The sequence below is a fragment of the Phoenix dactylifera genome, unplaced genomic scaffold, assembly GCF_009389715.1.
Source record: "Phoenix dactylifera cultivar Barhee BC4 unplaced genomic scaffold, palm_55x_up_171113_PBpolish2nd_filt_p 001908F, whole genome shotgun sequence".
NCBI classification, from domain to species: Eukaryota; Viridiplantae; Streptophyta; class Magnoliopsida; order Arecales; family Arecaceae; genus Phoenix; species Phoenix dactylifera.
In genome coordinates this window covers 18966-42315 of record NW_024069196.1, presented here as the reverse complement: position 1 = coordinate 42315, position 23350 = coordinate 18966, and the positions used below count along the sequence as shown (strand labels likewise).

Below are 23350 nucleotides of genomic sequence, written 5' to 3'. Positions count from 1 at the left end.
TTATTTGATTTAAGATGCTTTTTATAATGGCTAGACAACCCCATTTATAGTTGTATGACACTTTGAGCCTAGCCATTAATATGTCCCGTTCATCGATTGTTGAAAAGGCTAAAACTTTTACAAATAAGAAAAGGAAAAAAATATTCTCCTTAATAGGATTTGATTTGGTGCAAATATGTTAGAATTTGATATCGAGTTCTTCTAAATTTGTCTACATGCTATTGGTATCAACCTTATTTAATTAGATCTTTATGATTATTTTCTAACTTGTAGTGGCTTTCTAAAATTCACTTAACCCAAATCCAATATCAAATTCTTTTGATCCTTTGGTCAGCCTTTGATATACATGAGTTCAAATATATGTCGGCCAAGTCTATAATATATGCATCATCCTCTCAGAGTGGAGAGAACTTTTCCTCGAGTTGAAAGCTTTGTAGTTCTCTAACAAAGCAAGGAAGAGCTTCCTCAACTCGGCTTCCAACATCCAAGAATCTCTGGCTAGTTTGTCCTTCCAATTCTCCATAGTGTAGTTCTTGGATTATATTCTCTCTCATGAAACAATTTGGAATATAAAATTGAGTTTCGAAGAAGAGAAAACCATTGGCAAGAGAGAAGTTAGGAGTACCTCCATGCTCGAAGAAAGATCAAACAGCTCCAAAATGTGTATCTTCCTTATACATGGGTTTTAGTAGGTCAAAACTCACTATCTTCATAGAGAGTATAAAATGAGTGGAATATGCCAGCAGCTGAGTGCATCTACTACCCAATTCATCGCATCGAACTTGAGCCCGCTCAAAGTTGCACTGTTGGAGGAACATAGCCTATCTTCCATGTCAGTAATTAAGATGGTGATTGCTATTAAGGAAGGACAATGCCTCATGGTCAGAATAAAACAAAAGGTTACATTGTTGATGGTATGGCTTCCAATATTGCAAGGCTTGCAGAATAATATAAAACTCTACGTTGCTAGCAGAGTAGTGGAGGCTGCTTCCCTCCAACTTTTTAATAAAGTAGGCCACTGGTCAACATTCCTGAGAGAGAATAGCCCGATTGCCACTTGGTTCCGTCGCACTTTACCTCAAATAAAATACTGTGACAATGTCAAGTAGCACCAAGATAGATATTTGTTTGTTAACTTTTCAATTTGTGGAGGCTCTTCTCAATGTTGAGCAATCAAATGAACTTTCCTTTCTTCATGCAATTGGCAATAGGGACAATGATGGAGAAGAAGTTCTTGATGAAGCATCGATAAAATGATGCATGGGCATGGAGGCTCCAGCTATTGTGGATATTTCGGAAAGTTGGCCATTCTCCGGTCAACTTGCATGTCGTCTTTGGATACGGCATATCATAGGAAGATCAATTTAGGCATCATCCAGGAACACTTCTTCGAGTTCATATATAGCTTCTTTTAGCACAAGGTTCCAAGCATTTATCTCAAATGCTTGATCTACTTGCAAGAATTGCAATTGTATACAAGTATGTTATCAAAATGCACAACTAAAAAACTTTTACAAGTTATGACTGTTTATCTCCATGCTTTTTTAACCTAAAACTACAAGCTATCTTTAATCACATTCTGAGTACCGAAAAGATTTTCCATAAATGAGACCATGTTGTACACCCATGATTGTCGAATGATAATTATAAAATGGATTCCTGGAATGAAAAAGCGTTTTCTTATACCAATCCTTGTCGACTCGAATGGTTATTGTACAAGATATGACATCATCACATAATAGTTCTTCCATGTCAATAAGAGATAAATTGATGAGGCAATCGACCACTGGCACTTAAAAAATAGTATGCACCACCAGTTTTTCCTCCCTGGCAGAAATTAGCTTGGATCCGGCTTACATGCTTGCAAGCGGGCCTCCTCCAGTGCACAGCTGATATTTATTTGCAATTTTTACTTCAGATATCATACTACATCTCTTCCTGCCTGAGACACCATTGGATGTTCTCTAGAGCATTACCACTATCTCTGTACTTTATGAATGCAAGAAAAATAAAGTCCCGGAAAGGAAATAGACGACTCCATGCAGCATCCTCCTCAAGCTGCTCACAAGCGAATACCTCATATCTTCAATTTGAGAAAGCAATGCCAATATTTCTGGAAAATATGTCAAACAATGATGATTTTCCAAAGTATATTTTGCATATATGTACTTAAGGGCTTATGGAAAGCATAATGAAAGCTTACCAATAAGTATTCTGAACTGAATATAACTCACATTTGTTCTAATTTGGGAGAGTGCATACGTAACTCTTGAACCTAAATCAATAACAATGCATTAAAAACAAAACCTCAGTTTGCAAGTTTGCAGTCCCAAAGATGCTATAAAACCGTACCAGAGTTGATGCTGGACTGTGATCCTAGGCCATATGCAGCATACCTAGCATATGCAAGAAGACGCACACGTCGTGGTGCACCCAGCTTGCTGATTATGGACCTCAACAATCCGCTGAGAAGAAATTGTGGGAGAATGAATATGATAAAACTGAAAAGAAATTGTGGGAGAATGAATATGATATATAACATCTATATGCAGCTGAATGAATGATTTCCTACTCTGTTCGTAATATGGATAGAAAGTCATCTGGCAATGATTCTAGGAATGATGAAATGTCTTCCATCCTCAGGGAGCGCAGTTCTTGTTTCAGACGTTTCTTCTCTTCATTTGACATTTGTCCCCCAAGAGCTGATTTGCTGATAAGCAATGCAAAAACAATAGTGTTTCATGAATTCTTGACAAGAAAAATCGTTACAGGAACTTAAAAAGCAAGGAAGAAAAAACGGTAATAACTAGAACAAGTTTAGTGGATGTAATTATACATACCAGAATTATAGCACCGGATTCCATAGAACTTAATATGTTTAATATGTTGATTGGTTCCAGAAACAAGGAAAAATTATTCAATGGATTTAATAAGAATTCATCTTGTATTGTGACTTGTAATTCTGTTCAGAGTGGATATAGGATGAATTTCCCTTTGAAAAAGATTATTTTGTTTAGGACAGGTTTCCTGGCAACATGATTAGGCCCCATTTAAATTAGTCTTACGTACCTAATTGCTATGCAAGGAAAAATAGCAGTATGCACCATCCAACTGATCTGTAGCCCTCAACAGCATGGAATTATGGCCATCTCTGAACATAGGGATATTACAAATGAAACAAAAGCAACTTTTTGCAGCTGACATGTAAGTTCAGACTCAGAAGCTACTATATTCTTAAATTTATTGCTTCCATATAAGAACTCCCATCTTTTGACATGTGTTTCAGAATAGTTTCCAGAGTCCCAAGTGCATAGCATGTATTTTACTGGATTTTTTGCATGTTTGTGATTTTCACTGATGAGACCCTATGATGCAGTACAACACCAGCACACTTAAGTTTTTCTTTCTCATGTCAAACATGAAGAGCCCAAAACTTCCATTCTGAACTAGGCGAAAGAAAATGCCTGGAAGGGTTTCTAACAGCTACTAGAACAGGAATACATTAGGAAAAAGAAGTCTGAAGTAGAGTTACAAGTAATACTTGGATTACTCTGTACAGATATGAGAACAAGACATACAAAAAGAACATGTTAATTAACATGAAAACTAACTTTTAGAAATTGAAAATGTAGATAAAGCTGAAAGCAGTTTGAAGACATTTGTAAAATCCTTGCTTTTCTAGGTGCTTGATTATATCTCAATTTTATAATGATATGCAAAAAGGGCAGAAAGTTTAAGTGGAGAATGAAAATAAAAGCTGTCCAGAGAGTTTGAAAGTGAATAAACACCATGGTCTTGCATGAATGCCCCGGTGAAATCAAGAAAAAGCTAAATAATCATTCATATAACTACTTACAACATCAAATCTTGAAGACAACGAACGACCAAAATGACAATAAATGTATACAGAAAGTTAATAAAATCACCTATCTATGGTCCTCCCAGTGAAAATAACAGGGAAGTATTTTGAGTATTTGCCAACGCCAAACCGTTCACCTAGATGTTGTATTTTCTGTGAATCCAATAAAATTAGAGCCTTCCACAGCTGACAATAGTCCAATCTGAACCTTTCATCCAGCTCTCTATAGATTCCATGATCCAAAAGAACTGCATATTTGGAAGGCATGGAAATTATTTGTTGAAATGCATATAGAAGTAAGAGATTCGAAAAATAATAGAAACATTGATGTTTTTCAATTTCCAGGGAAGATAAAGATATAAGGCACACCTAGTGAGAATCTATGATGACCTTCTGGAGAAACCAATATATTTCCAGGGTGGGGATCTCCATGCAGAAAACCGTGAACAAATATCATTTCAGCAAATACCTCCATCAATGCTTTGGCAACCTGTGATAACAAACATACAAATGTTGGTAGATATTTATGGAGTGTTAATCTTATTAATGGGCCTTAATAGATGGAGTTGAGAAAATCTCTGAATAGCAATGCAGCAGAGTACAACATAAATAGGCATTCGCCTAATATTAAAAGAAATATAAAAGAACAAAAGACTGACAGACTAGCTAAAACACAGCTTTTATTTTCTCAAACAAATACAAAATACATTAGCAAGAAGAGTATTAAGTTAAATACTTGTCGGCACAAAAGCTGACAAATTGCAACTGATACGTCAGAACATTTTTCAAGATTATTGCTTAGGAAGAGGAGTGATATTCCATTTAGTTAAGAAATATGTTACATTTGTTTTAATTTTATTGTTTGTTAAGGATTTCACATTTGAAGTTCCCAAGAATCGGAATATATGTTCATGTTGTAGATGCATTACAATTTTTTGACTTGAAAAAAGAGACCTATTGCTAAAAGTACCATGATAGGGGTTTTGACAGAAGAAGAATTTATTATTGGAGATAAGTAGTAAGTTGCTTGGTCGACTCTCTTCCTCTTTCATATCATGGGCTCTTGCAAGGCCCATATCATCTCACCTACTGGTTGAGAGGATGAATAAGCTATCTGGCTCCTGGAAAAGAAGATATTTGAAAGAAGAACTTGGACTCATGATTCACCCTGACAATTTCCATAACTACCATACATCTTTTTGTTTAGTAAGTATTAGCCATTATTACCAAAGTGGAGAAAATTAAAAGATGGATCAGAAGAGATTAGTAGATATTGTTTAGCAAAATAAGTTGATAAAGCCCAAGGTTTTCAAAACTGGTCCATGCTAGTCTGCGACGATGAGCATGTATTGTACCGAGCATGGAATGGATAAGCACTCTAGCTCCTGGAAGAGAAGACACTTTTCTTTGGAAGGAGGGCATGGACTCATATGATTCACCCTTATAAATTCGCTACCCACCATACATCTTTTTGTTTAATAAATATTTGCAATTGTTACCAAGTGGAGAAAATTGAAAAATGGGTCAGAAGGTATTAGTAAATATTGTTTAACAAAATGAGTAGACAAATCCTGAGGTTCCAAGCACTGGATCATGCCAGTCTGCGGCGATCAGCATGTATTGTGCCTGGCAATTATCAGTATCAGCATGGGATGGCATGACACCTATGAATACTTTTAAAAAATATATTTTTTATTAAAAATAAAACTTTTTTGTAGATTGCCATTTGTTGGCAGCGCACAGCACATGTGCTGGCACAGCACATGTGCTGGCACAGCACATGTGCTGGCACAGCACATGTGCTGGCACAGCACAAAAATTCATTTTCTCTTTAGGGAAAAAAATGGCATGAACACAGCATAGCACACTATGGGCCTCCTAGTGGTCGCCATCCCCACCAGCACAAGCACTTAAATTCAAAACAAACCATACAGAAGGTGGATTAGTTCATCACAAAAGAGAAGCCAAAGTCTGCGCCACACAAAGTTGATTTGAGGTTTGCCAACACAAACTTTTAGAATTTAGTTTGTCTCCTTTTGCCAACTTCTTCTCAGGACATGACCCTTATAAAGCAAACTGATCTTTGGAGGGTGGGTTATGGATCATGCGATGCCTGTTGCAAACTCTAGAGAAAAAGAATTATAGCAATTTTATCTGAATGTTAGATTTTAAGAAGAAAACTTGGGGCCTTGAGAAGACGATACACTTTGTATAAGATTATAAAAGCATGTATAAGAATATAACAATATAAACTGATAGCTTGAGATGGAAACATGTAAAGAATATAAAAGCATCACATATTGTTAAAGTTGAAAACAAACCTTCTTTGGATTTATGCCCGAGTCCTTCAGAAAGTCCAAGTCATCAACCTACATATTTAGGCAGCCCTTGTCAAAAGCATAATGTAATCAACAAGAAACTCATATATGTACAACAAAATAAGGCAGGAAGCAAAATGAATATAACTGATAATGTTGAATAATATTACTCGATGGTGACTCAACAAAATAACAGGCAGCAAAATAACACAACAAAAGAATACCAATAATCAATTGGAACTAGTTTAACAAGATGAACCATCATAAAATTAATGAACTAATCCCTCCATATGACAACACATGCATAACCAGCATAAGGAAAGCAAAGGGAAGATAACTAGAGTGAGACTTTAGCCATAAAATCATACAAGAATTTATTATGTAGTCAAGCTACAAAATTATATAATAATTTATTATCTACTAAGCAGGTTACCTTCTTGTACAAATTCTTGTTTTCTCTTATCAAACATATTCTTCTTAAATTATACAAGAATTTATTAGCTACTAAGTGAGCTACCTTATTGTACAAATTCTTCTTTTCATTTATTAAACATAAAGTATTGTTCTTTTAAAAATTAAAATGACAAGAAATACAAATTCACTCTCTTAACTCTTAAGTAATGCCCAACATAGTAGAACAAGTTATTGTCAGATGGTGAAATGAACCAAGAAATATTAGTCTAGATGATGAACTTCATAACTATACTAGCGTCCAGCTTCGTGGCAAAGGCTTGGATTAATGACATTTTCTTGGGAGGAACCAAGGTTTTAAATCCCGTGGGATGGGGGTCTCTCAGTTTCTCCATAGAACAAGATACCCCGTTGTCCTACCCCCCAATAGCGGTCATGGTCATACATCTTGATAGATATTCTCCGTCTCTCGTCCCTTCTTCTTTCTTTCTTTCTTTTTCTTCTTTTTCTCCGTCCTTTCTTTATTTTTTTCTACCTTCCTTCTTCCCTTTCCTTTTTCTTGCTTTTTCTTATCCCTTCCTTTACTTCTTTTTTTCTTTTTCTTCTTCTTTCTCTTTCTTTTCTTCCTTCTTTTCTTCCTTTCTCTCTTTTTTTTTATTCCCTTTTTTCTTTCTCTCCTTTCTCTTCTTCTTCTTTCCTCTCACTTTTTCCCTGTCTTCATCTTTCCTTCCTTTCTTTCCTCTTTCTTCTTCTCTCCCTGCATGAATGGGTTTCGAAGTCTCGACACTGTCCTAATTCCATTTTCTCATAGGAACAGGACAAGACGGCCAGGATGCCCCCGATCCCAATAGGACATAAAACCTTGGGAGGAACCATAAAAAATAATGGTGAAGACTTGCATCTGGTCAAGATGTAAAGAGAGCTCTTATGAAGCAAATTGCAGCGGCACAGCTGCTAAAGGATTTCTTTTAATCGGTCTTTTTTGAAGACATGGGGCAGACATAATTTCAAGAGTTTTACAATGTTATGCTATGAGATGATAATTTTGTGCTGTTGGACTGAAACAATAGTTTCACTTCCATTTTATTGAAGTTGGAGGACCCCCAACTAAAAGTTGATAAATTGTAGTATTGTGAAGGCCAGCCACTTATCCTCTTTAAGACTCTCTAAATGAAAAACCTACAATTGCATCAAAGAGACACAATGGAGCATTTTGTATTAAGAGTGAAACATCAAAAATCCCTTGTAAACCGTGTCGCAAAATACTTAGGCAAGCAGTACCTTGTGTCCACTGCAAAATTGCATTGTCAAAACATGGCGTGTTGTCAGATCCTGAAAAGAGCCTGTCACAAGTCAAATTTTGCATTTATAAATGAAAAACTTTAAATATATGCTACTGACTCCTTTTAAGCTCTAGACTTCAAGAATCCAGCACAAAAATGAAGAATCAACTTAAAATTAATTAACTCCAGACAAATTTTCCAGAGAAAATGTTAACTGCTTCTGAAAAGCTGCATACCCAGTAAACATGAGGAATTTTGATGATGTTATTCTTTTTGAAATTTCTGGCCGTTCTCTCAGAATTGTTTGCCTCTTGAATGAAATCTGCATAGCAACAAACAAAAAACAAACATGAAAGCTGCTGGACTATTATTTTGCGAAGCTTCTTACTGACTCAACCAATATTTCCAGTGCAGGCCAGTAGGCAGATTGGGGAATGCCACCAAGAGTTGTTCTTCTTGTGTGTGTGTGTGTGCATGCACATGCACATCTCTCTCAAAATTTTTGCCTCTTGAATGGAATCCGCATAGCCACAAAAGCATAAAAGCTGGTGGTCTATTATTTTGCCAAGCCCCCTACTGACCTTACTAGTATTCTGGTGCAGGCTGGTAGGCAAGTTGGAAAATACTGCCGAGAGGGTTGGTTTTCTTTTTTCTTTTCTCGATGTGTATCTGCGTGCATGCATGTGTCTGCATGTGCATGGTTCCTTTTGTTTGTGTGCCCATGTTTGTGTGTGAGACCTAGTAGTAAATGCAACAACTAAATTTCCAATACCCACACTTACGCACATTTTTATACAAGAATTACCATGATAATATGTTAGTTCCATGAATGAGGAAGCCATGTATTCTTTGAACCACCTAATATGAGTCGGATTTACATTTAACTGAATATTAACTTCTCTTCCAGTAAAGAAGATAATAGTAGATCATTAATTTTGACCGTGGTATACCGTACCGTACCGGATATATCGTATTGTACTGGTTCGGTACCGGTACCGATGGCGTACCAACCCTCGGTACGCCAAAAAAACTCCGTACTGTACCGTATTAATACTATGCTAGTCTGGTACCGGTACGGGGTCCGGTACCGGTACGGCGAACCTTGGTTTTGACATACCTTTTTTTCATTGGCAGAATGATTTATCTAATGTAAAAAAGAAACACTGTGAAAGGCCTAAGAGAGATAGAGAGAGATGGAGACAAGCAAAGTTGCTGAAGTATCAGATACATTTCATGAAACTTCAAAAATCCAAACTGTACACAGTCAACTGATAACAAAAAGACACTTTAGCTCAAGAATGACTGCATGTCTAGTACATATATGAGCAATCTTCTAGTTAGGAAAACAACGTTGTTTGAATCACTAAAAAGGGCAGCATTTATGCCAGCTCAAAAAGAACAAATATATTCCTGCCAGTACAAGTTGTCTCAAGATAGAGCACAGGATTTCAAAAAGCACTAAAAGTTCCGATTGATCAGATAATTAATAATGTGGAAATTCTGGGAAGTTAGGCAGAATTTAATCTACTTAAATATAAGAACATAACATTATTGAATAAAGTTGAAGGGCACATTATAGCTTTTGGTGATAATTTGGCCTGCCTAAATGAGGAACTTGCAAAACTGTAGCCAAAACAGCAGGCCAGCCAACAGCCATCAAGGAAAGTTAGCAGAAATGAGATACAAAAAATTTGAAAGAGCAGCCTCCTAACTTCCACAAGACAGAATAATGCTAAAAGAAATTCATATTGTAAGTTAAATTATAAATTGTAAAGCCATTTCAATGAACATTTTCCTTGTGCTCACCAAGTTCCAAAGATGTAGCCCTCTCAAATTCTGATACCACCCGCTCAAACCTGTAATCGGGAAAAATCTGTAGAAATAAAACAAGGTGTTTTAAAGCAAAAATTACTATCCAAAATGCTCAGATAAAATCTAAAATATAACAATTTATAGAACATACATTTGCCTCAATTTTAATTTACTTCATTAACTAGTACACTTGTTCAGTGCCATGTAACCTAAAATTTGCTCCATCATACATCATGTTAATTATGTATACTTTTACATCCCCATTCAAGAAGGCAGACACATCATCTACAAAGATTCTAGAGATAGTTGTCATGATTATTAAGTTTAAACAAGCTGCAGACCATTGTTAACTTTGATGCTTAGCGTTCAGATGATGAAATGGGGGAAGTAGACACCCGATCATATCATCAATTTTAAACAAACGATCTTCATAGTATGAGTAAAAAGACATCCCAGTGCACGAGGCTTCTATCACTGCAGGGTCTGAGGATGGTTAGATGTATGCAGCCTTAACCCCACATACATAGAGATTGTTTCTGTGTTCTGAAAACGTGACACCCTTGTAACAATAGAACAACCTTACCATTGTACCAAGGCTTGCCCTCTAACAAGTGCTAGTCTAACATAGGAGTGGAGTCTCAAAGGAGGTGATTTCCACAATGCATGATGCCCTTCAATTCTTTGAGGCATACAAGGTTTACAGAAGGGTATTTGATGTCACAACACCTCTTAACTTGCGTACTTTTCCAGTTCCATGGCATGAAGGCATACAAGGCTTGGAGGGTGCAGGAGGGGGTGGGAGGTGCATGTGGTGTCAATTAAGCATTTATTATGTCACTTTAATAGTAACATATGCCTTCCTTTTAAAATCATAATTTCAGACAATCTGTGTTCTAGGAGTTAACAATAACAGTAAAATTCAAGTAACACTAATAGGTTATAGAACACACTAAAAAGATTATAAAGTTCAAGTCATTCTCACATTTCTGATTTTCTACCATCACCTCTTGTCTTTCCTTAATTTTAAATACTTTTTAGTCTCTCTTCTACACTCAAGTCTGGTTTATGATGCACCTGCAATCTATTGCTTTGAGTGGGTATAACACCCTAACCAGCTCTGGCCATTATAACTTATAACACCATCTGCTGGAACTTGAATACTTGCCTTAATGGCCATAACAGTAATGAAAGGTCAGTATAAAGGGCACGCTATACAAAATAAACCCCATAAAAGAGAAAAGAAAGAAAGAAAGAAAGAAGGGTGACAGTCCATTCTTTGTTGAATTAGATGAAATCCATAAGGTTGAGTGGTATTCAATCACTGCAATCATGCGTATAGAAAGAAAAATTATTTAGATGTTTAAAAACCAAAATTCCTCATACCCAGGAGACCAACTTCGAGAGGATATCCATGGTGGTAATATCTATCTTCATCCGCTGCTCTAAGCCAGGGTATTGTACCTAGATGCCATGAAATTTCTGTTAGATTCAGAAACTTCACTACTAAAATTCATAAAATCCAAACACATTAATATCCAATGAAGAAAAATAAGTAAAGAATGACCGATGACATAAGCTGACTGCATGTTCAAAGCTCATCATACAAAAATCTTAAACTGACAAACTTTAATAACTAATAATTTGATCCCAGAAGACAACTGATATATGGGGTAACACTTGCAAGAACAGAAGCTAATGTTATCGAGGTAAAATTGAACCTTAAATATGTCAAACCATTTAACCAACCTATATTATATGATTTGGCATCTATTATCTCAATTTCTTTGTCTTCCTCAGAATTTAAGAAGAATGTTATCTCCTTCCCCAATTGGTCTTTGTCAAGAAAGGTAGAAGTTGATCACTTATTCTTTTAGTTCTGAGAATATGATCTCTGAAGAGGTTTCAAAAAGCATTTGTGATAGTTTATGAAGTAAAATGGTTTCTAAAAATTAATTACATACAGTATTAGGAAGACCAAGGCCATATACATGGGCTCTTATGGCTATGCATGATGCGAGAAAAGTTATTGTGCTTGGAGGATAATGTGTAAAAACACTTTGCTACCATTTAAGAAAAAATTGTAGAGGTAGCCAGATCCACCTTCATGGCTAGAGCATGTAACTTAGACATCATTATGCAAAAATGATGTTAAGCACAGTGAGGCACGAAGGTCTTCAATGATGAAACACATAAATAACCAAAACTGCCACCCCAAAACAAACAACAAACCTTATTATTGATTGTATCACACTAACAAGACAACTTATGAAACAAGCCCCAAAGAAAAGTCAGAACAAAGAGAAGCGGTCAAGGAGTTGTTGAAGAATGGGTTGCCAAGAATGAGCATATACATTTTGAGCTGTGCACAAACTGATCAATGAATGATAAATGTGTGAAAAGAGAGGTAGTGAAGGGAATTTTCTCAGCAATGGTATGCACCCATCCTCTATAAAATGAATCAAATAAATTTGCATTCCTAGAAAAGATATAAGGACATGAATTTCTATTGAAATGGGGAAAAGTAAGGCAAACATTATGTTAACCATTGTTGACAAATAACATATAAGGATGGTAGGAGCTAAACGTGAAAGATGAATAACCTGTCTTTGGTCAGCGATGATCTCATTAAAAAGAGCAAGAAAAGGAAAAACTAACAAAAACAAATGTTATGTTAACCATTGTTGAGCAATGACCCCTACCTTGATTGCTACTTCTTTGTTATCCTTTAACACTCCACGATGTACCTGAGCAATTGATGCAGCAGCCATTGGTTGTTCATCAAAAGCTAGAAATCTGAAACAAAATGAGGTGAAGAAATGCTAAAAATTTCTATATAGAAAACTTTTGGCTTATTTGTAAAATCATGAAAGAAGGATAGCATCCATTTACAAAAGTCATGTGATTACAAATTAACATAATCAAATTACAAGACAAGAAATAAAGCATGCAAGAAGTATTCTTACAAAATGATAATGGGGGTGCCTCATAAATATTGAAAAAAATACTAGTATGTGCTGCAAATCATATTGGAACCTTCTAGCAATGCTATTAACATGTTTCTGAAATGGGGATAATTGATGTAGCATGATGTCACAACAGAATAGATGCTACTCGGATGGAGCCAGAACATGTCAGAATATATAGGGTTCAAGTGCAGCCTTGAAAGTATGAGCAATGCAGAATGTGAAGTAACCCAGGGAGAAATTCGAAAGAATTATGTTTGCCGTGACCCATTCTATGCAGAAATATCTTCCAAGTAATTTTCAACTACAAGTACATGGAAAAGCTGAATATGAATGGTGTGAATTTTAACAACCAAATAAAGCTCTAAGCATCCCTACCTTATGATGTCGAGTTATAACATTAACATAGCACAATTTCCTCGCATCCAGCCTACAAAGTAGTTCATGAATGAATTCATGACCCACAAATTCTGAATAAACTGGGTAAACTCTTGGTATTCGATTTTTCATTAATTTGATAATGACTGTTAGGCAATATTGTTCATGGACCTATGTATGGTTACATTATTTCATCATGCGTCTGCCAAATTTTCCCATTTTTCCTCTTTAGCTATACAAATGTCTCCACAATTTCTGCAAGATTCAAACCAAGAGAGGGATCTTAAATAGAGAGCCAACCATTATATTTCTAGTTGTAAGATAAACAAGAGAAAACAATTTAATACATATGTAGCAAAGACCAGCCTACCAGCATTTCATTTGAACCACAAAAATGATAAATTCAAATAATACACGTGTTAACATGGCATCATATAAGTTACCCAAAACTATGAATATAAAATGTCAATGGGACCATTATTTTAGTGTAGACATCACCAAACATATTATGATCACTGAAAACATTTGTTTGGAGAACTTTAGCAAGACAAAATATGGTAAATTACATCTATCAAGAATAATCGCTAGTTATTTTTCTTCAACAGGTAGAATAGGCAAACACCGTTACTCTGAGATTGCATAGCATTCTCCAAGGTTTCATAAATGTGCCAAAAATAAAGATGAACATGAAAACACAAAACGGCGGGGATAAAAATTTACACTTCTGATAAATCCTTGCCCAAATTTTTGGTTATTACTTCTTTAATATCTTTGAAGTGACATGGGATTGCCTGAGGCATCACAAGTGAAAAATAAGCAGAATGATCAGAAAGCACCTTAGACAAAGTGAGTTCACCGATACACAGAAAGACATCGCACTAATTCACAAACCTGATCTTGCAACGATGAAAGGGCCGAAGAGTATTCCTTTGGTACTTGTCTCAAAGATGAAACAAATTGACCAGCTTTGACATAAAATCCTTTATTGGCTTCACACAATCTGAGCAATCTTCTGGCTGAGCGAAGATGAACCTAGAACCCAATATAAACTAAAATTTCAACAACGCAGGCATCACATTTTCTACCATTTTCTTTCCAGCCTGTTTTTTTATCAATCTCATGCTAAATGATTCACTTAGAAGTTGAAGCCGTTCTCCTAAAACAAATCAAATCGAAATGAATCCACACCTCTGACAGCTTGATCCGATACTCGCTTGAATTCGGCGGCAAACTCCGTAGATAATACTTGTAATCAACAATAATAAAAGTGATCTGAAGAGAAGAAGATCAAATCGTGAGAAGAAAACACAGAGAGATCGAGAGAGAGAGAGAGAGGGGGGGGGGATCGTACGGTATAGATCGCGCGGGAGGATCGGACGACGCCATCGAAGGCAGATTTGATCTTCTCGCCGGAGGAAGAGAGCGAAGGATCGGCGGAGAGGGGTTTAGGGCTTGTTTGCCAGGCCAGGCCGGCCACGGCGATCCCTGTGGCGAGGCGGAGGGGAACCCGCGACGTCGCAAGAAATCTAAATGGCCGACGGTTAGCTCCCATGGCGATTTTTTCTTTTCATGGCATGAGAGAGAGCGAGTGAGAGGACACCGGGATCGGAGGCGGCGAGGGAGCTTAGAGAAGATCGGCGAGCGAGAGCTTTTATTTCCGAAACCGATACGATACGACACGGTCGGAAGAACCGGTATAAAAGATCCTTTTGGTTGATCGAGTCGTTTCCTTCTTCCCACTTTTATTATATTTTGCTTTGTCATTTGATTATTTAATACACCCATCGAACGTCAGCGTAGCATCCCTGGTGTCGTGGATTGATCTTATTCGCCCAGCACAGATTTCAAAGCATTCTCAACTTCATTCATCCGCTGTACATATCTCAAGGCGGCCGCTGCAAGATCCAACGGTAGATTCGTAAGGTATTAAAGAGAAAAAGAGAGAAGCTGTAGAATGGATCGGGGTTGTATCCTTCGCGCACACAAAAAAAAAAATCCATCATCCTGAGCATGAATCCATCATTAGATCATCCACCAATTACACTTTAAGACCTGTGCAGGCAGATCAATGACAGGTCTAAAGTGCTTTGAGATGTATATTAATAGGTGGATTCATGTTCCTTCTTTCACGTGAAACCACATTCTAGTAAAATAGAAGTTGAGCATGGACTCTAAAATGCCCTTAAATAACTTAGAAATGTCTATGAAGCCAATTATATCCTAGAGTTAGTAAATGACAAAAGAGAAGGCAGTGGAAAACTCAAGCCCTCTCCACAAAGTTTTATTTTAAAAAAATTGCTGTGAAGTGAAAAGGCTTCATTTCATTATCTTAAAATCGGTGCATTGCTTGCATAACAGCATAAGAGCAAGAGTGGTGTAATTATGAAAAAAACAAATTTGTTTGATCTAAAGAAATATGCTAGTTTTATTTATTAATAGCCGTGTCGAATATTAGATGAACATCTCTTCTGCTTCTGCTTCTACTACTTCTCCTACTGTTTCTCCTTCTCTCCTCCTCCTTTGTCTCTCCATCATGTTATCGTGTTATAACTATTCCTAACAAAACAATTATAGATTATTCCAATGGTTATAATGATCATTATCTATCCCAAAATATATTATTCTAATTCTTTTTCATATCAAAAGAATCATTATCATGATCGCCAATGTAACGATATTATAACAAAAACTAATAGATAATGATGGAAAAGATAACAATATTATTTTTCCAATCACCAACTGCTTAAAAAGATATTACTTTTTAGAACATACAATCTCTTATGAGAGGGAAAGTTGATGCAAACAATTTAGATTTTGAAAAATATTATTTAGAGGATTGTTATAAATGAAAATAATGACAGCTAATTGCATTATAACACACCATAATAATAGTAAACAATATATTGCAACGAGTACAACCTTTTTCCACGTTACCATGCATATAATATAATAATATAATGGAGGGCACCCGGTACATTATACTAGCCATTACAGCATGATATAAATCAATGACAGCTCTTATAAAACCCAATACATTACAAGGATTCTTATTTTTAATAAAGTGGATATAAAACAGAGAATTTTTCAAGTGAAATTATCCTTTTCACTACCATCCTGCTTCAAATAAAGGTAAAACAGAGATCTGCCTGCCCATTCGAGAAATTTGACAAGTGCATCCATTGTTTAACAAGTCCCCTTCAATCTCCTAACCCAGAATCTCTCCATTAGCATCTTAGATGCATGTCCTAGACCATTGAGATATGCATGTCATAATATTGCCAACACTGACCTACTCGAAACAAACCAAGGCCTCCTTCTAGATTTTTTTTTTTTTTGGGACAAACCTCCTTTTAGATTAGAGCTGAAAAAAAATTTCAGATATGTGTGCACTGTACTAATGTTCCATTACAACCAAAAATGTTTTATCACATTTTAAACTTTTCAATTACTTTGGGTCATTGCAAGAACCAAAAACATGATCAGAAATAACATATAAAAACAACCTACTCATTGTCAATATTCAGTACCATATGCAACAAGATGATAGAATCATACAAGCAGATGACCATATGGCCGATAATTTCAACATGCTAGTTTTTGGAAAAAGTGTTCAATAGACATCAAAGGCAGAGAAGCAGCATTGCTAGTTAAACACCACAGATTATTTATGGAATATACTCGCATACCACTAAAAACCATTTATAAGGCTCCAAGGGCCAAACCATCATCCCGACCAAGTTCAAAAAGCTTGCTTGTATTGGTGCCTCATGGCACAATAAACAAAAACCAGCAGGTTCAAGAAACTGAGTCCAGTTATAAACCAAAAGAAGTAATCGAGATGCCCTTCATTCAAGTTATCCGGGATCCATCCAGGTTTTCCACCTTGTGTAGTTATGGAGGTCAGAATGCTCAGAACCAATGAACTTAAGTAGTTCCCCAGTGAAACTGTTACAAAATAAAGAGCAGTGCATAGACTTCTCATGGCATCTGGAGATTGGTCATAAAAAAACTCAACATGCCCGATTATAGTAAAAACTTCAGCAGCACCTATCAAGAAATATTCCGGCATTTGCCAAAGAATACTCATTGGCACTGGAACCTTCTGATGTACTAAACCTTCAGCCTTTGAAATTTCTAACCGCTTTCGCTCTACCAAAGCTGCTGCTACCATCGATAGGATAGACATGAATAAGCCAATTCCAATCCGTTGCAGATGTGAAAAGCCTCTATCCTTGCCAGTGAACCTCCTTGCAGAAGGTACAAGAATGATATCATATGTTGGGATCCATATGGTGACGCTGATGACAACAAAAGTTGATAAAGAGGCAGGCGGGATATTGAAAGAACCAATGCTTTTGTCGAGAAACATCCCCTGCTCCAAAAACATTGAAGATATTTGTGCATTGGCAGCATAGAATACTATGCCAGTTGCCAGTATGGGGAGCATCCTAAGAACTATCTTCAGTTCTTCCACCTGTGTTACAGTGCAGAGCCTCCAAGGATTGCGAAAGTTTTTGCACTTATCATCAGTATTTGATATAGTGGCAGCCTTGTCAAAGAACCTGCACAGATGTATGTTAGAATTATATAATAATACGACACAATCACCTGTAGGAGTAAATAAATGAGAACGAAAAGTTCAATAGAGAGAGAGAATCCTATTGGTAAAATTCTAGCCTGTCTCCTATTAGTGCAGAATTAAAGATAGGACTTGGAAGTTGGATATTCATACTGAATCATAATCTAAAACATTTAAATATGCTTAAAGAATACTGTGTTGGAGGTTCCTTACCTATGCATCAAATGGGTACTAAATGAGCAACATCAATTTGGCCCATGTGCCAAAATGCATCATCATATGGTAGCTAAGATAATGATCCACAACTCTAAGAAACATATAAGTCAATATGTAGCAAGTTCGAATGCTTACAAGCCATAAACAAGTAACTAAAAACATTGTCATGTGAGTGCATCTGTAATTGAGTTACGTCTGTAGAAGTTGATTATTTTTTTTTTAATTACAAAATCTATTATCTGAATGCATTTATTCAGTATCTATTTCAATCTAATGGATGAATATTTACGTTAATAATCATTTCAAACATTAGATTGACATTGAAAAACTAAGATTAGCTGAAATTACAAATATAAACTCTCTGTTGGAACCCAGGCTCTTAAGATTGAGCTTTTAGGTTACGTTCAAATATTCTAGGTTCTATAGGAGTTCGAGCATGTTCTGGCATACTTCACTTTAGTTTGTTTACATGTTGACTCCAGCATATTGGCTGTCACTAGTGAATGTATATAGAGACAACAACCTGCACTGAGTTTTGAGATGACATCCCATCATAATACTAATATCTAAAAAATATAATGAACGGAATGGATCCACTATTCTAGCACTCAAATTCTATATGTATGGTATATAAATCTAAGATTATATCAACTGATATGCATTTGTACAATACAGAAGTCAGAGAAGTACTTGAAATCAGTAGTGTGCTCCAGTTTCCGGCATCTTTTGATAGCTGAGGTTTCACCGGGTAGCTCATAAAGGAGAGAACCATCATGAGGAATATCTATGTTCCACTTGCGAAGAGATGCAACAATGACTTGGCACACTCTTGTAAGAGGGCTTCCTCTATGTTGTTGAAATCTATAAAATACAGAGCCCAAGAAAAAACTACCAATAGCTAAACCCAGGGATAGAGCACAAATGCCAAATCCCAAGCCCCACCCATAACTATCTTGAACCCATACAATATACGTGGCTGATATGAATGAACCAAGGTTGCCAAAGAAAGAAAACCAATTGAAGAAAGAGCCTTTTCTCACTTTCTCCAGAGGATCGGCATCATCAAACTGGTCAGCTCCGAAAGATAAAACACAAGGTCTGATGCCACCACTCCCTAATGCAATTAGATAAAGACCCAAAAAGTATAGCACATGAGCTGAGATTGCTTCTGGGCAAACAAACCCAACACAGGCAGGAGGCGTAAGTGCAGAAATTGATGCTGTAAGTGTTAAAGTAACCATTCCCTATTGTACAAAAACAAATTATTGTTCAATAAACAACATATAGAAGATGAAAGCAGCAAACACATTAATAGAAATCACAAGTTTTATGCAAAGGAGGACAAAGTAGATGGATAATACAAAGAATCAGAAAAATGCTGAAGTCAAGCATATCCCTTACATACCATTTATGAATCAACCAGACAAAAGAAGATAACATCGGTGATTATGAATTAGGTAATTGTTTGGTCCATCCAGCTTAAAAAACACCAAGAGTGAAATGACCTTTTATACTTACAATGAGGTAAATAGCCATGAAAGCTGTTATTGTCCAATATCTTCCCCAGTATGAATCTGCTAGCACAGCACCAACTAGAGGTGCGAGATTACATGTGCCTTGCCAAGTGGTAACATTTCTTGCTGCAGAAACATTTCCTTCATGTAGCTTCGTTGTGAGAAAAGTCACTAGATTTTTTTCTATTCCAAAATATGCCAATCGTTCACAGTATTCAGTCCCTGTAATAGGTATTCGCTTTTGTTCAGTAAAACTTTGTGTGCCATATGTATTCAGTCCTTGTAATAAAGCTTGCGGCTAATAGAAAGAATGAACATTGTCAGCTATTACCCAGGATGAAGAAGCAAGCCTTCCAATTTCCTGTGTGGTGCTTCAAGATAGAATTGCCTTTGATTTCAACTGATCCATCCCCTGTGTATGGTCCATCACTTCCATTCTACAAGAACAAAGAATGAATTCCATAGATATTACAATGATCTGATTCTTCCAGAAACGGTTAAAGGGTATAGAGTTCCCTTATTGGATCATATAGCTAACATCATATATCAAACAAAATTCCGAAAGGTAAACAGAAAGGAATGTTGCAACTTGTTTTAAGATAATGTCAGAAACGATCCTTAACTTTTAAACTTCAACTTAGTTTAATATTTTTGAATATCCAAGTCACTCATTCTTTGATTTATGATTTCTAAAACTAAATTATTTACCTCATCAGTTTCAACTTCTTTTTCTTAAATATGCACATCCTTTCCAAAGTTCATAAGCTGAAAGCCTCAATTTCTTAATAATCCATTGTTTGACCTCCATAAAGATCACTATGACATGCCGGCAATTACACCTGAACTAATTTATCAAATTTGACACTACCAACTTAGAAATATCATTATCGGTATTAATTTTTCTTTAAAATACAGATACTGTTTTTAGTCAGTGAACAACGAAGATATGAAAAATGGCCTCGTTTAGATACTCGTTTTGGGTACATACAACTTGACAGAGTCCTCTGACACCAACATATAATGATTGTTATAACGTCGTAAAAATCGTAAATTTAAGTCACGATTAGAATAGGGAAAATACAGTGTGAAGGCTCAAAGCTAAGTTTTTTCTCCTCTTCCTGCAGAGAAAATAAATCAAACGTCTAGATGATAACAAGAAACAACAACCAGAGTGAGAAAGGCAGACCTCGGAGATGGGCTCTTCCGATTCCAATAGCAATCTCTCGTTCACTTCCACCACCTCCAACGAGGCCATGATGAATCCAAGAAACCATCAAGCAAACGAAGGACCCGTCTGAGCCGAGGGGAAGGAAGAGATTGGTGATGAGAGGGAGTTAAAGTGTCAGAAACCACTTGGCGAACAGCATTGCATCTGCTGTTCTTCTCCCTTCCTCCTCTTGGAGCCTGGAGGTTGGCACAAGAAACGGAGAAGTGCGATGGGCAGGGCATAAAGAGAAAAAGCCCGAGGCTTCTTCCCGTTTTGGAGGCGACACGCGCCGTAGTTGGTGGCTTCCGCGCGACCCTCATAAACGCTAAATTTCTTTATCCAAGCGAGGAGCGGGGGGTGGGGTGGTTGGAGAGAGACTGAGAGAGGAAGGGGGCGCAAGAAAAGGAGTTTGATGTCGAGGGTGGCGACGGAGACTTCACTTTTTGCATCTTCTGGGTTCGCGTGAATCGCGGCTTATTTTTTTAAACAAACAATTACGGGAAACGCTCTGGGTCAAAACGGCAATTCTACGCATGCACGTGCAAGTTGGTCGCCCATAAACAGCTGTTATTTTGTTAAAAAATAATACATGACATTTTTTTCCTACGAATAAACATGCTTTTTTTTTTCACAAAATGAGATTTTAAAGATTGAACTTAGACCGAGGGAGCGGAGAAGTTTTGGGAGGGGAAGGCGAGGGCCGAAGAACGGAGATAGGCTTATGGTGGAGAGTGCCCATGTACAGGCGGTAAAGCTCTGTTGCATTATATCGATTTTGATAGCTCCAGATATCTGGGGTTCTCATTTTGCTTTGGTAGCATCCTGTACAGTGTTTTTCACCTAAAAGCCTCCATCTTTGAGTTTTCTCAAGGTCAACTTCGATGAGTCCATCTTGGACGGAGGTATGTCGGGCGATGCGGGTTTCGTTATTCAGGACACGTCTGTTAGGATCGTGGCTGCAGGGGGCAGTCAACTTTTCGACATATCGATTCCGGATGTGGAGCTGAAGGTCGCTTAGGCGGGCCTTCGTCACACCTGGTGTATTTTACAGGCTAGTTCTATTGTCCTAGAGAAGTACTCGGCCACGGTCATTAGCTGGATCAGGGGGGCCAAGGGGTAATGGTTGTGTCTACCTTTTGCTCCGAGATATCTGTGCATTGGTGAGGGACAGAGAGGCCTTCCAAGCCAAGCATGTTTTCCGTGAAGCTAATGGAGATGAGAAGTTGTTCTTAGCACTTCGAGATAATTTGTTTTTTGATTTTATTGGATGTATCCATATGTGAAGACCCATGTTAGGATTGGGCCGGCCTCTAAATAAGGCGGCCCAACACATGAAAAAAAAAGGGGGGGAGGGAGTCTCCCGATCGGAGTATGCTCCCTCCCCTGTTTCGAAAATCTCTCCCCCTCCCGAATCCTCCGGAGGGGAGATTATAGGGTGATAAAACCCTACCAAATCAGGCTAAGATCTCCTTCCTCTCTTTCTAGGGCATCAGCCGACAGGCTTCCACACAAAAAAAAAAAAAAAAAGGAGAAGGGAGATTGGATTTTACCATGCCGCGGGAGGAATCGAAGCGGTCGCCGTCGATCCGGTCGGGAGGACCTCGCCGGAGGCAAGGTGAGCACCTCCTCCTCCTCCTCCATCATCTTTGGCCATTACCTCTTGGGGATTGTAGCCGGGAAGCCGCCGGACTGAATGGGGAAAGCCGAACCCTGTTCGGCCTTCTCCTCTTCCGTTCCGGCCAGCCGACGCCGGGCGTGGCATCGCCGGCACGCCACAGGCCGACGACCATGGAGCGTCGCCGGCCATGGGCTGCCTACTGCCGAACCCCCCTTTTCTCCCCTTTCCGCCGGGAAGAAGGAAGAAGAGAGAAAGAGAAAGGGGCTTCCCATTCCCTTTCTCTTAATTTATTTTCCTCTCTCTAGTTGGGTTCCGGGGAGTTCATTGCTTTGAGGACTCTACATAGTCTTGGAAATGCTAGATCTTAGAGGACCGTTTAGAGGAATCAAACAGGGGTCCTAGATTATCATATCTCTTTGATAAATTTTAATGATGACTTGGTTCTGTAGGGGAACAATCCATTGGACGAGAGGACGCTGAGCAGAGTCATGCGCATTCCGGTTCATAGATCGCCGTGAGGGTGGGTGATTAGTTGTCTGAGTTTTCAATAAAGTGTAAGAATCCTTGTACGCCAATCCTACATGATATACATATTTTTGCACTATATATGTTTGATATGCTATGATCCAGACAAAGCAAAATAGTTTTATATTTAATTATATTTTGATCGTGTTGGCTTGTGGTTGGTAGTGTGATGGATGCTTGTATGTGTATAACTTATACCTGCATAATTGAATTTATGGATGTGGTGGTATGGACTAACCATGTTATAGCGATTGCCCTGTCACGGGCCGGAAACGTGACCATGGTTAGTCTAGGCCGGAAATAAAGTGGAAAAGGGAATGGATGTGTGTTTGTGAATTGATTAAATGAACAGGGACTTTGGGCTTATCTCGTTATTATTGATTGCCCCATCACAGGCTGGAAATGTGATATTATCGATTGCCCCGTCACAGGCTGGAAATGTGATACCATCGATTGCCCCGTCACAGGCTGGAAATGTGATACCATCGATTGCCCCGTCACAGGCTGGAAATGTGATACCATCGATTGCCCCGTCACAGGCTGGAAATGTGATACTATCGATTGCCCCGTCACAGGCTGGAAATGTGATACTATCGATTGCCCCGTCACGGGCCGGAAACGTGACCGGGATGTAGCCCAAAGTCGGAAAGATAATTGATCCGGATCA

The 23350-nt window shown here is 37.7% G+C and overlaps 2 protein-coding genes across 4 annotated transcripts; both read right to left on the bottom strand.

The window, feature by feature from the left end:
- Positions 1-1580: 1580 nt before the first annotated feature.
- Positions 1581-14705, bottom strand: LOC103713036 (aarF domain-containing protein kinase 1). Of its 3 annotated transcripts, none has more exons than XM_008799799.4 (16): positions 14376-14705; positions 14213-14296; positions 13916-14056; positions 13745-13815; positions 12383-12476; positions 11067-11144; positions 9678-9744; positions 8108-8193; positions 7870-7920; positions 6181-6228; positions 4229-4349; positions 3927-4107; positions 2573-2710; positions 2353-2465; positions 2204-2275; positions 1581-2113 (listed from the first exon to the last, which is right to left on the bottom strand). In XM_008799799.4, the coding sequence occupies exons 1-16, from the start codon at positions 14574-14576 to the stop codon at positions 1992-1994; spliced, it is 1668 nt and encodes a 555-aa protein (XP_008798021.2). In that variant the 5' UTR covers positions 14577-14705; the 3' UTR covers positions 1581-1991. The 3 variants fall into 3 exon arrangements, with proteins under 3 accessions (XP_008798021.2, XP_026662968.2, XP_038978886.1); XM_026807167.2 differs by having other exon boundaries at positions 2397-2465; XM_039122958.1 differs by lacking the exon at positions 13745-13815 and having other exon boundaries at positions 12383-12427.
- A 1795-nt stretch (positions 14706-16500) lies between these two features.
- LOC120109212 (protein NRT1/ PTR FAMILY 8.3-like) lies at positions 16501-20772 on the bottom strand. Its single transcript, XM_039122955.1, has 5 exons — positions 20520-20772; positions 19665-19770; positions 19338-19555; positions 18510-19063; positions 16501-17586 (listed from the first exon to the last, which is right to left on the bottom strand). The coding sequence occupies exons 1-5, from the start codon at positions 20586-20588 to the stop codon at positions 16764-16766; spliced, it is 1770 nt and encodes a 589-aa protein (XP_038978883.1). The 5' UTR covers positions 20589-20772; the 3' UTR covers positions 16501-16763.
- Positions 20773-23350: the final 2578 nt, after the last annotated feature.

Excerpts from the sequence above, each read along its gene's own strand:
- LOC103713036 (XM_008799799.4), bottom strand. The coding sequence starts at position 14,576 with ATGGGAGCTAACCGTCGGCCATTTAGATTTCTTGCGACGTCGCGGGTT. Across the intron at positions 13,816-13,915 it reads TTTCATCGTTGCAAGATCAG|GCAATCCCATGTCACTTCAA; the intron begins GTTTGTGAATTA and ends GTGATGCCTCAG. Across the intron at positions 2,711-3,926 it reads ACTGGGAGGACCATAGATAG|CAAATCAGCTCTTGGGGGAC; the intron begins GTGATTTTATTA and ends ATTGCTTATCAG.
- LOC120109212 (XM_039122955.1), bottom strand. The coding sequence starts at position 20,588 with ATGGCCTCGTTGGAGGTGGTGGAAGTGAACGAGAGATTGCTATTGGAA. Across the intron at positions 19,771-20,519 it reads CGGAAGAGCCCATCTCCGAG|AATGGAAGTGATGGACCATA; the intron begins GTCTGCCTTTCT and ends TTGTTCTTGTAG. Across the intron at positions 19,064-19,337 it reads TCATGGCTATTTACCTCATT|GGAATGGTTACTTTAACACT; the intron begins GTAAGTATAAAA and ends TTTGTACAATAG.